Source organism: Acomys minous (assembly GCF_964271855.1).
Source record: "Acomys minous genome assembly, chromosome: 1".
In the NCBI taxonomy this organism is placed as follows: Eukaryota; Metazoa; Chordata; class Mammalia; order Rodentia; family Muridae; genus Acomys; species Acomys minous.
The window spans coordinates 143,696,745-143,710,774 of NC_140483.1; the positions used below are offsets into that span (position 1 = coordinate 143,696,745).

General features: G+C 38.5%; 1 protein-coding gene across 1 annotated transcript in view; it reads right to left on the reverse strand.

The window, feature by feature from the left end:
* Positions 1-14,030, reverse strand: part of ERP44 (endoplasmic reticulum protein 44) — an 81,164-nt gene that overhangs the window by 41,802 nt on the left and 25,332 nt on the right. Inside the window, exons 2-4 of the mRNA XM_084796737.1 lie at positions 7,441-7,513; positions 5,866-5,905; positions 1,686-1,801 (exon numbers count right to left, since the gene is read on the reverse strand). Coding sequence (XP_084652863.1) covers positions 1,686-1,801; positions 5,866-5,905; positions 7,441-7,513 — 229 coding nt within the window. The remainder of the gene's footprint in view (positions 1-1,685; positions 1,802-5,865; positions 5,906-7,440; positions 7,514-14,030) is intronic.

Below are 14,030 nucleotides of genomic sequence, written 5' to 3' on the forward strand. Positions count from 1 at the left end.
AGACGTTATCTGTTGGAAAGGTATCATAAATGATGTACATAGCCGGCTCAATGGCAGAAATAACTTATCATCTCTCCCATGACTGCGAGCTTGAAAGCACAATGGTTCAAATTCAGTGTTGGTAGGGACTCAAAGACTCGTCTTTGCATTACAGCATCTAATTAAATACAAAGAGAGTAGACAGATCTGAATGCTGAGCCCAAACCAAGCATGCCATGTTCTCTGTCAGTGAAAGGGCAGGAGGAAAGTACTCCAGAAAGCAAGCAGTATGGAGACATCATCTATGCTTGTACCTACAACTTTTATTGCCCTCTTTATTTAATCCATCTGTGAATCCTGACAGAAACATGGCATATAGCTTATAATAGTTCAAAATGATGTGCTGTTAGAAAACGCTCTTCTACAGGGCATTGAGCAGTGCCAGGAAATCCTTACAACGCCCTCAGAATGGAGCAGAAAAGGAGAAAGCTGTTCTGTGGAGGCATTCAGTCAGAAAAGGAGAAAGCTGTCCTGTGGAGGCATTGAGTCAGGCCAGGATTCTAGTTCCAGCTTAATGAACACTGTGCTGTGCAACACTGGTTAAGCCACTTTATTTGTTTCTATACCTGGAAAAATGGACAGAGTGTGACAGACAGACAGACAGAGAACAGGTATTCAGAAGCAGAATAACTGCAAGTATAAAGGAGGCAGCTTTGTACACAGTAGCTCACCAAGAAGTCAATACAAACAAGCTTTTAATGAGTTGTTTTATCTTCTAGAAACTGCCAAATGCATGACATATAGAGATTAGTAAGTTGTACCGTCTTTACAACTGGGAGCATGAAGAAAAGGGAAAAGAGAAAGTGCTGTCTCGAGGAACTCACAGTGCAGCTGATGAGACAGCTATGACCCCAACACAGACCTACCAAGTTTTACTTACTTAGAGTCCTGAGAAGGGAAAGCTAGGGTAGTAAGTGGGGCATTTGGGGGGAAGCATTTACTGCTAGCTCACTAGTTCAACTTGGGAAACAATGCTATTATATTAAAAACCAGAGAGTTTACAAAGTACATTGCACAGAGAAACAAAACGCAAGAAAATAGATTTTTAGAGTCTAAAGTATTTTAATAATTCAATAATTATCATAGTAACTACAGCTAAGACACTTCAAACACAAGGTGGACTCTTAAAGATAACAAACAGAAACACAAAAATAAGACAAATGAGACAAACAAGACACTATCTTATTTGAAATGAAGACCGTATTTCTGTAGGATTTTCACTCTTACTTAAATTGAATATTATGATATTTTGCATGGTTCTCGGAGCAACAAAAATCCTCATTTGTCTTCCAAAACTATAGTTCACCTATATTTACTGATTCTAGTGCTCGCTTTGGTAGAAAATGTAGTTAGTTATGATTTGATACCTATATACTTGACCTGCTGTATCTTAATTAAGAAAAACAAAACAAAACAAAAAACCCACAAGTACCTTTTATATAGGCAACACGGAGTGTTAAAAAGACAGAAAAGATGAAATATTAGACATTTACTCTAGGTTCCAGACCTTTTTAGATTTCATCTTTAATTAAATCATGGCATTTAAAAAAAGGAAAACAAAAACAAAACTAGAAACAACACAGTGCACGCATGCGTGGAGGAGGGGTCAGGACATTTCTTTCAGACTTCCTACTTTAGTTACTTACAGTGCTGATCACAATCAACTCTGGCAAATACTACTTGATTTTTATCTGGATATTCTTCCTTAATGACATCAGATGCTTCCTCAAAAATTGGATGCAACATCTGGCTGAAACGACACCTACACACAGACAAGCACACCAATTAGCAGGGAAGCGCAGAAGGCACAGGATCTTACTTCAGTTATCACTCACTGATGTTTAGCATATGTACAATAAACAACTTGTGAGACAATCACACACTCAATTTAATCACAATGTCTGTCAGTGAATGAAAGGAAAACACTTGAATTCAAAGCTTATACTCTCTAATTTAATATTGTGTAAAGTATGAAGTTGGTCTGTTGTTTTGCCTTATGATTAACTGCTAGTTTTATGGCGCATGTAGCCATGTATCTCTCACAGAGGCCATGACACAAGCCTGCAGCATACACTCTACCCTACACTGCTAAGATCTGCGTGCTTATAGAAGAAATCAGCTTTCTCTGAACAATGAACATACTCCCATCATTCTGGACTGCTTAATTTATTGCAAATGCTAGGTCAATCCACCTGGCTACTCCATCAATCTCAGACATCAGTTAATGTACTAAATAGTTCTTTTGAAACAATATATGGCATAAAACTAGTGTTTTCTCTTAAAAATATATCCCCATATTAAAATAGGCCTTTATATCTGTAAACATATAAACTTACTACGTCCAGAAACAAATATTCAAATTCCTAAAGACTTCCTGACCATTTTCCCCTCCCTCCCACACCTATTTAAAAGAGGGTCATAATATTCCAGGAAATTGTTACTTCTAATCCTTACTGCTCACCATTAGGCAAAGCACTTGAGAAATACAAATAGTGGGTGATTAAAGGGACCTGAGGGGGGAAAAAAGAAGATACAATGCACACAAACAACCAGCTGGGGAGAACAGACATTTCATGGAAAAAAGGTACTGAGAAGAATATGGTAAGACACTATAATTGCTACTACTGTCTTTAGAGCCCTTATACAACAAGACATTTTCTTGAAGAAGTCCATATATTCAAATCTATGTGGGAGCTTTTATTAGCAATAATCTGTAAAGAACATGCAAAAGGACGTAGAATTACACCTCCTCCCTGTTTCTTTTGTATCTCTCTCTAGCCTACTCACCTGACTTCCTAAGGAGATGTCCTAGAATAGATCAAGGAAATCCAATCTGTATCTTTCAGACTCCTGTTTCCTCTTTAGCATCTTAAATCTCCCATCTGGGATAGGTAGGAAGGGTCTATGGACATTATGGACCGTGTCTTATTTGACTACATATTCTAATGAGCAGTCAATAGATGTCTGTAAGGTGAGCAAGCTGAAGAATTCAAGAACTAGAAGAGCCGGAACCCCAGGTCTGTGAGTACTAAACGTCTGAAAATAGCTAGGTAGAGGGCGGAAGGCACAGACAGGGCCTGACTGTGGCTCTGAGCTTTACATGTGGCTCCTAGAGAACTGATGGAAGGGTCTGGCTCAGGAGTGAAGGGAGCCCCACATCAAGAGCTCCTCTCTGGACTCCCCACTTTTGCTGTCCCATTAAGTTTTAAAGCAGATTCATGTTTAAAATGCTATCAGTTTAAATACTAAAACTTTAAATGGGAAGGTCAATTTCAGTATTGCTGCACCATCATGTGTATGTAAACACTACATTTACACAGGTGGCACAACAAATGCAATAGATCCATCTCTCATGGTCTTCTGAATGCATCTCCAATCTAGGGCTCAATAATCCTTAACAAATCAACTAAAGAGCTGTCTTGCAGACACTTTGAGGTAGTTCACTATTATGATCTAGTAGGAGAGAAATAAGCTTAAGATTTAGACATACCTGAGTTTAAATCCCAAATCCACCACTTACTAGCAGATGGTCTTTCTGAACCTCTACTTCCTCAATCTAAAACAGAAATTATAATACCTACCCACAGGGCATTCCTGAGCCTTAGAAAAATAATACAGAGCTTGCCACACTCACAGCATTACTAAGCACCTGCTATGGCTTATTATTCTCTGAGGCATCATAGTAGCTCTCCGTAGCTACATAAGAGAATCAACTTCCAGAGAGAATAGAGTCTAGCCTATGAAAGCAAATACAGTAAACCTATCAGAAAATTACTCAAGTTTTCTCAGTTGAAAAGGAACATTAGTTCACCATTAATAGTGGAAGACATTCCTTAGGTAGTACGTTTTCTCAAATATGTTGCTACTGGTCAACATTTCCAACTCAGATTTTGCAATAAAGTTAGCAGAGTGTACAATTCTGCTTTCTCTTAACGATTAATCAGATTTCATCAGTCAAGAACACTGCATTCTATTTTGCCCTGTGCTACAATCTGATCAGGCCATCAGGAAAAGTGCTTTGCTCCTCCGCCTGTCAGTCTCCTTACCTGGAAAGTCTGGACTAGATAATCTTCTATCAAACTTTATGACTAATATTAACCCTAATTTGCCTTGAAATATGCTACTTCTATTACATATTTTATAAATGCCATTTTCTATGTATCTTCAGCTTTTTATTAAAGTTCTTCAAGTACCAGTATCATGCATCCACATGCTCACTCAGGAGACACTGTTAGGCACTTATGAGGCAAGTATTTTTCAAAGTGCTTGAGGATGACATTTTAAAGTACAATTATGATAACTATTTCCACAAAGTAAGGATTGTATTTGGGAATCTCCAGCTAGATTGTAGCATGTACAGCTGGTTAAGACTGGGGCTGTGGGAAATGCAGATGCTCCCTGACTTACAAAAGAGCTAAGTCTAAGGAACCTGATTAGTGAACTGAAAATATCTTAAGGCAAAAATGCAGTAACTATGCCTAACCTCCAAACAGTGCAGCTCAGAAACAGCATAGCACAGAGTATCAGTTTTTCACCCTCACGATCACTTGTCTGCCGGCAGCTAGCCCTTGTCACCACAGTCCACCACTGAGGAATACATACTGCATGTCACTAGCCCAAGCAGAGGTCACAATTAAAAACCCAGTTTCTATTGAATGTATATATTTTACATGATATTAAAATTAAAGAGCCCTATGTTCCATTATTACAAAGTGGACACTGAACAAGGTTTCCTAGTCTGGCTTGAGAGAAGGGCAGGAATAGTAATAGATGAAGATGACCGGAAGAAAGTGGCACTTAATCTAGGATTTGAAAGATGGTTAACAAGTACAGAAATGCATGAGAACAAGAAGTGGTCCATCCAGGTTGGGGAGGTGGCAGAACAGTATAGGAGTACAAGAGCTTGGTGTGATGAGCAGAAGATGAAAGCAGAAAGAAGCAAGAGATGCAAATGAGCAAGTCATGAGGGGCCTTCTAGGTCAAGACAGGGGGCTTAAATTTACACCCAAAGATTAGGGAGGTTTAAGGTACAGTGTAAACTCAATCTGCACTGTACAGAAGAAATTTGCCTTATACTACAGAGAATATTGTACAAATATGTAAGACTAGAGGCACAGAAATCTGCCTTACAGTGCAGAGAATATTGTGGAAATATGTAAGGCTAGAGTCACAGAAAAAAAAAGAGAAGTGACTCACAGAAAAGTGCAGGCCCAAACAGGGGGGCGGCAGCTGGCAAGCAGTGAGCCTTTTAGGGAATAGTTAAACAATTTTGCCCCTGTTTCAATTACTCCTCAGTTAACTGTCTCTTCTGCCTGTCTCCAGCACACATTCTTTAGCAGACTCTGGAGTTCTAGGAAGACACTGCTTCTCCCCTCAAAGTCAGCTAGGGAAGGTACAAACAGAGTAAAATACAAAAAAAGTATCTAAGTTGAACATCTCTTAGTTCAAAGTCTGAAATTGCAAATTATAAACAGTTTCAGAGACCCTCAACTGCTAAAAGTTTATGTATAATCCCAAAAATGAATCACTTCTGAGCCAAACAAAGCACTTCAGAAAGAGGATAATGCACCTGAGGTGAAAAGAAGAAAATGGTCCCAGGGTACCATATAAGGACAGAGACAGGATCCAATTCAGAGCAAGAACTACCGGCCTCCTGGAAAAAGTGTGTAAGTTGAAAAATATCAACATTACTCTTATGAACTTGCCACACCTAAATTCTAACTTCCAACCTGTGTCCTCTCATATATTGGGAAAAGAAAAGGAAGGAAAAAAGAAAAGGGAGAGGAGGAGGGACACCAAACCCAAAACCAGAACAAGCTTACTTACCAGTCAGCATAAAAATTTACTAAAGCAACATCAGCATTATCTGAAATTGAAAAACAAAACTAGTTATTTGTTTCTGTGTGACATACTTAAAGATTCAATTTTCATCATGATTGTTTCCCATTTACAAACGGCCAAATAAAGATACACAATAGTTACCTCTCACCCAGAAAACCATTCATAGGGCAAGGTTGGCTTACATATAACCTAACACTTTCCTTACCCCTCCATTAATAGGTATACTTTCACTGGGTCTTAAATGAGTATAGCACAAAAAAGAGATCAACTCTTGAGCAGCAATGTAAACTTCTAAGCAATCCCATCTCATAAAGTGGGATGGTCTGGAGCTTAATGATCCACTTTTTAAATATTGCATACATATAGTGACTGGGAACCAGCTCTGCAAGATCAGAATGGTTAACTATTTGTCATCCTCAGAAGTCTACCTTGTAGCATTATAAAATCCACTTTTCCTGGTTCCTACCCACTTTATACTCACTCTGTCACACAAAATCTCTTAGGATGTGAAGACTCAAGAAAGACTCAGTACTGTTTCTTTTGATTAAACTCAGAGAAACTTAAACCCTTCCAGCACTCATGGAACTAATACACAAAGATGTTCCATAACCTGGAAGGTGAGAGGGATGAGAACGGTGACTTTTTGCTCCCATCACCTCCCACATTTTTGGTTCACTTGCCTGTTCATTCGAGCTGTGATTCACAAACTGGTTTCTGTACCAGAAGCTCCAACAACACCCAGGAACTTATAGAAATGCAAATTAGGTGCAGTCTAGCAGCTTCTGCCGAGCCAAGCCTCTGGGTCCTTCTGACACCGCTTATAAACACACTGCTCTAGAGAGCTTATGAGGTGGGAACACTTTTGACACTTAAAACTCCACAGACATAAAACAATGTAGGTAATTTATGCCTAACTCCTCTTTATCTCTATTACTTAGGGCTTTGGTCATATGCATTGGTCATATGTCATTTTCTTCCTTTTAGTGTTTTTGTTTTTTAAAGAAAAAAGAATTTATGGACACTGCATGTATTTTAAAATCTCCTTTGTTGTAATCACCCATCATATCAATCAAGTCTTGACCTTTTCTTTAGTATTTGCAAAAATCAGAATATTCCTCCAAGTTAGTTCTATCTATAATCACACTGTCAGCAAATAATATATTCAATACAACAATTACTGGATGTTATTAAAAAGAGATTGGAGAATAAGTCATTTAATTAAAATGAAAGAAAGAAACTCTAGGCTCCACTCTATGGTTCTTAATTAGTAGTGTAAAGTGTTACTACAGGGCCTTAGAAGGCCACCTCATACATCGTCAGGAATGGTATCTATACCAAGACAAACAAACAAAAAAGTGAAAAACCTTGCAACTCAGGAAAGAAGAACACATTTTAAGAAATTTTACTAATAATCAAAACGTAAAGTTCTTGATACACTCAGTGAAATGAGCCAGAATGCCAGCTTGTTAATTACTATCGATAACTGAAATCTTATTGTGATTTTATTTATATATTACTTATAGAGAAATAAACATACTTTTAAAATATCAAGATACTTACTTAAAATTTCATCTATATTCTCTGAATCAAGACTTGTTATTTCAGCTGTTATAGGTGTAAAAATCGAAGTTACCTGAAATTTTAAAAAGGTAAAATTAGAATTTCCATAAAAAGTAAATAAAGCAGTCTAAGACAAATTAATTAAGTTGACTCTACTTATTTTTAGAAAACAATCTGATTTTAATTAAAATAGGAAAAATACTAACTTCCCAGCCTAGAAATTAGAAAATTCCTCCACTTCCAGAAAGTTTGTAAGTAACTAAGAAAATTATGAATTTATTCAGCCATTCTGTAGTATTGATATGAAATTAAGTTCAATGATTTTAGTCTCCATGCATCCAGGACAGCTACTGGGGAAGACTGGAGAGACCTGCCTGGAAAGCACTTGCATTGTTTTCATTGTCTGTGATAAAGTGTTATGTGTCAGCTACTAGAAGAAAAACAATGTTTTCACTTTCACCTTTAGGTGGAAATCCAAGTTCTAGCTTGTCAAAGAGAATCTAGCCTAACTAACAACTGTAACGCAGAGAAAAGATTCAATTTTAAAACAAACTAGCAAAGTTTTACTTATTTTAGAAAGTAGTATTTATTCTTAGGTTTCATCTTTAATTTAATGTGTCTGCTGCTCAGGGAATCTTTTGTCCAAAGCAGAGTTTATATGCTAAAATTCAGCCACTGACCAATGCTTTACAGTAAGTAAAAACTAATGTCAGGTTCTAGTCAAATAACTGCCAGGTATACCTTTGGATGCTACCTCATGGACACTTAGTTCTTAGAACATGACTTCAAACATTAGTAATTCACCAATTACTCATACACACACACACACACACACACACACACACACACACACACACAAACACATACAAGCATTTTCATGCTAGCATGTAAACAACTCAAGTAATTCTTTACAACATTACTATTTTCTCTTCAAAGTAAGCTTCCGTGATTGTAAGTATCAACATTAGATTTTAGAAATGTTTTCACGATTTTCAATGCCTCAAAGTTATCTGGGAAGAGCAGACTTCCTTCCTCTGACCACTTATTACTGATACAGTTTAAGGCGTGCTATGTGTTATCCTTTCATTTGAGAAAACAGATGCAGAAAGTCTCTCTGGCCTCCTTCTCCTCAAACAGCCTTTAAAAAAAAATTCTCTGACCTTCTAAAGTAGGCCACATGTACATTAGCTAGAGCAGTGATTCTCAACAGGTGATAAACCCCTTGGAGTGGGGGGAATGACCCTTTCACAGGGATCACATAACAGACAGACTGAATATCAGACATTTACACTACAGTTCATAAGAGTAGCAAAATTACAGCTATGAAGTTGCAATGAAATGATTTTATGGCTGGGGGTCACCACAACATGAGGAGCTGTATTAAAAGGTCACAGCATTAGGAAGGCTGAGAAGCCCTAGGCTTGCAGGAAAAAAACATTAAGCCCCCATTTCTGAAAACAGAGATTCCAAGAAATCTGAAGCCAGGCCTTGCTGAGTTCCCCTTGGTGTACACCATTCAAACATGCCCACTTCCTTCTACAGGAGTCTTAAAAGTGAAAATAAACGGTCCCCTCCTTCTTTAGACTGTGTACTAAGTAAACCTGTCTCATCTGTCTTTCATTAGAGGTCTCAAAATTTAGAAACCTTCTACTATACATGGCAACACTAAAAGAGCCTTCCCACATACACTTATCACCAATTCTTAAAGAAGTATGGAATTCAGTTATATTAGAACAGTAAGATTAACCGTTGGACATAGGAGGGAAAAAACTGCAGAAACAAAAAAATGATCAGAGCAACAAAGCTGTTCACTATCCAAGCAAAGTCATTAAATAACAGATTTTACCAAGTATCTACAAGGTAACAAAGCGCAAATGCCTACAGCATGATACTGTCTCATAGGCTCTCAAAGCAGCAGCAGAGAATGGCAAGCCCCATTAAGTGCTAAGGCTGAAGACAAGACCTGGGAGGAGGAGTTGGGGGAAGGGAAGCTGATCACAATATATTGTAGGAAAAAAAATTATTTTCAATAAAAAAAAGAAAACAAACTTCAAAAAAAAAAAAAAGAAGATAATGATCTCTGCATAATCCAAGGGAAGTCGATTTTTCAAGCGCTACCTATTAAGACATACTTTCACACTGGGCCTTGTGGCACACACCTTTTATCTCAGCACCTAGGAACCAGAGACAGGTGAATGAGACTCTTTGTTCCAGGTCAGCCATGGCTACAGAGTAGGACCCCATTCCCTCCCCTCCTCCCACTACAAAAAAACAAAAGAAAAAGAAAAAAAGCTTACAGAAAGTGTAACATTTAAATTTTAAATTTAATTTTTAAAAATTTGAAACAGTTATGACAAAATATTTATATACTAGTTAATAAAGGAAAAGAAGTAATAATTGATTTGCCTGTAGTAAATATATTAGGACATATGCAACTGAGTTTTTGTTACAACTCAAAGCAAGAAAACTGCCTCTGACCCAGTGGTCTCTATTCCCTCTAGGGAGTAAAGGGGGTTTCCTATTAGGGTTAACATGTCTATTAATGTGCAATATGAAAAGCTCATTTGACTTGTTACCAAGCTCTACGAGACTGACAGGCAGATTGTTTCTTTTATATCAGGCCTGGGCTAAATAAAGACTCTCTTGGGAGAGCACTTTTACGCTTTAAATGCTGTATGATTCACATGAAATAAAGACAAGTGGGTCCAGAGCAAGAAGGGGAGAAAGGAATCACTACACTTGAAGTAAACTTTTTAATTTTTAAAAATTAAATTAGAAACACCCATGTGTGTACATGTACACAGCCACACAGAGTGGGGAGGGGAGAATTGTAAGTAGTAGGTCTTAATAGTCATGGAGAACACAGCCTCTAATGGTGAAATATTATAAATGTAACAGACAACATAACTAAGTATAGACATAAACTTCAAGGTATTTTACAACCTAAGTTATTCTCTCCAGGTCATTATATCATTTTGTTGTTGTTGTTAATACAACAGTGGAGAGCTATCTCCAACCATGTTCCACAATTCATGAGACTAATTTCTTCAACACACATTAGGTAAACCAACTATTAGGCAATTCAGTCTGAGGTGGCTTGTGATGTGATCTTACACAAAGAAGGGAATTCTCATGGCTATCGTACAAAACTTGGCATTTAAAGATCTTTAAATGGAGCTAGTGAAATGGCTACTTGGGTAAAGATGCTTGCCACCAAGCTTGATGGCCTGAGTTCAATCTCTGATCACATATGGTAGGAAGAGTGAACTCCCACAAGATGTCCTGTGACCTCCACACCAAGTGGCATGGCATTTATGTGGAAAAAGGAGGGAAGGAGGAACAATTAAAAAAAAAAAAGCTTCCAATAGTAGGACCTTTTTCAGCATTACCTAGAGGAGTTTTAAAACTGACATGTTTGTAGGAAGCACAAAATCTTTCCTTTTGTTACCCTTCCCATCTTCCTCCAAGGCTACCTGTTTGGCTAGTGAAGCCAGGACTTAAAAGCCACCTAGATCCTGTCCCAACTATGCCCTACTTTTTGCTTCTCTCTGTACACATGGACTACTCTACCAGTGTGTCCTCTGCTTTTATATATTATTTTTTTAATGTGTATTGGCATTTTTCCTGCATGTATATTTGTCGGTGTCATGTATATCTGTGAGTGTCAGATCTTGGAGTTATAGACAGTTTTGAGTTGACAGGTGGGTACTGGGGATTGAACCCAGATCCTCTGGAAGAGCAGTCAATGCTCTTAACCACTGAGCCACCTCTCCAGGCCCAGGGTGTCCTTTAATAAGCTACTGCACAATCATCTTTTGAGGAATCCCCCCTCTTCCACTAAGCTTTGGTTTTCTTGGTAGAAATTGGCTTTCTTGTCACAGTAGTCCAGTATGCTGAATAGTGGCAAAACAGAAGACCTGAAAAAGTAGTCAAAGTCAACAGGAGTTACTGAAAAATTAAACCACTCTCTAAATTAGTTATCATACTGAAATGCTGATTACCTGCTAAAATGAAAATGTTCAGAAATAAATTTTGGAAAACATTTTTAATAACCACTCTCTCAATATTTAAGTTGTTTTAATTGTTTTGTTGTTGTTTGGTTTGGGTTTTGTTTGGCTTTTTGTTGTTGTTGTTGTTGTTTTAAGATTTACTTATCTATTATTTAGACAGTATTCTGCTTGCATGTACTCCTGAGGCCAGAAGACGGCACCAGATCTCATTACAGATGGTTGTGAGCTACCATGTGGTTGCTGGAAATTGAACTGAAGACCTGCCAGTGCTCTTAACCTCTGAGCCATCTCTCCAGCCCCTTAATTGTTTGTTTTTAATCAATTATTTATTCACTTTACATCCTGGCCCACCCCTCCTCACTTCCCAGTTCCACCCTCCCAACCTTTCCTCTATTCCTCACAAAAGGGGACCAAGACTAAGCACATCCTCTTCCACTGTGGCCTGACAAGGCAGACTCACCAGGGGGAAGTGATAAAAAAAGATGGCAGCAGAGTCCATGTCAGAGAACCCCCCCACCTCAGTTCCCCTTATTCCCACATGAACCCCGAGCTGCCCATTGGCTACATCTTTGTAGGAGTCCTAATTCCAGTCTACACATGGACCTTGGATGATGCTTCAATCTCAGCAAGTCCCTCTGGGCTCTGGTTAGTTGGCTCTGTTGGTTTTCTTGTGAAGCTCCTGTCTCCTCCAGGTCCTTTCTTCCCCCCACTTTTTCACAACTCCTTATGCACTACTCAGTGTTTGACTGAGTCTCAGCATCTGTTTCAAAGTGCTGTTTGCTAGCAAAGTACAACTCTGCTAGGCTCCAAGTTTTAATTGTTACAATACTAACATATATCTGTCCACACTATGGCAACATGCGAGCCCTCACTCTGTCACCCAATGCTAAGCCTCAGTGCAATTACTCTTTTTGAAAGGGCACTAACCCATGAGGACCTGCTTTAGAGTAAAAAATCAACAGTAATATTGAAGATTAATTTTTAAAATAATTTATGAGTTGTACCTAATTTAAAAATAAATACAATTTCCTAGTTGATTACTACCAGAATTTTCAAATCAAATATATCCTTAATGAGAAATATTATGATACTCTCTAAACTGAATGCCTCCTATGAAGGACCAATAAGGCTTCATGTGTTGCGATTCCTGATAACAAACCTCCAAGGGCTTTCTGTCTACCGTACAAGAGCTTACGGCATCTAGCAGGCACTCAGTGCCGCTCACAAATCAGCTGCAACCTCCCTTCCCCAGCTGCATTCTATTGCTTTCCATGGATACCCTAGGCTCCAACTAAAATGAACTACAGTTACCTCCATTCTAACTGGATGCAGTAATGCAAGCTTGTAATCTTTACACCCGGAAGGTTCCGGCAGGAAGATCACAAGCTTTAGGACAGCTACACAGTAAGATCCTGTCTCAAGAAACAATCTCATATTCATTCACACTCATATTCACTCTCCCCTTTCTCCCAACAAACATAAACAAACTCTAGCTTTCTTAAGAGCCTCCAGATCATGCCAGTTGTCTTGGAGTTTTATATACCTAATGCCAACCCTTTCCCTCTATAGGCTGTGTTTTAGGCAAAGAGTTATATTCAGTCACTGTAGCAGACCCTTAGTAGCTGGGAGGAACTGTACAGTGCTCTCCGTCAACCCTAAATCGTGAAGCATCACGCCCCTCATCTAACATGCTAAAATGAGAACAGAATAAGAGTGAACAGAGGAGCAAGGAGGTGACTGCTGAGCCAATCCCTAGCTGTATTGTGCACCAGCATCACTAGGCTGCCACTCAGAACTGCTGTGTGGCCCCTTTAATGGTCATTCACAAACAGTCCATATCCTGTGATTTATAGATTCAGAATTGCAGAAATTACAGTTCCTGCTTGCTCATGTCATGCACGGCCACTCTTGGAATAGCTAGAAAAGGACACCTAGTTTTCAGTATCCAAGTCAAAAGCTACCTTTCTAAAAAGACTTTCTTCATGGTCCCAGACAACAGTCATTCATTTCTCTCATGTAAACTCCTAAAGCACTTTCTACAGAACATCAACACATTATTCTTTGATAGTAAAGGAATATGTTACTTCTATCCTTAAACTGGTTATTTATGTTGGTAACTTAATTTCTCCAGCAGACACGAGTGCTGTGAAAGCAGACCCACCTAGTACCATATTCCATTTGTACACAATGAGCACTCAAATAAGCACTAGATGAATAGCTACACAGATGAATGAGTCTATTTATGTCAATACTGAAAATTACACTGAGTGCTGGAGATGAGAAATGGGAGAAAGAGGTAAAGGAGAACAGCCAAAAAATATCTTAGTAAGTTTGAGAAAATTAAGGTTAAAACAAGGAATGCAACAATCTGGACTTAACTGTTTGACAGTAAAAACGATACTTGGTGAAAATTTGCTAGAACAAATCTCAGGAGCAATCTGCCTTGCCCATCACAGAAGCTCCTCTGCATCTCTGCCCAACAGCTGTCTTGATCCCCTAGCAGCAACTCCTTTCAATTCCCTTCATGCGCTCTGGCATGGTTTCCAGATGTTCCAGCACACAGACCATCCACTAAGACAT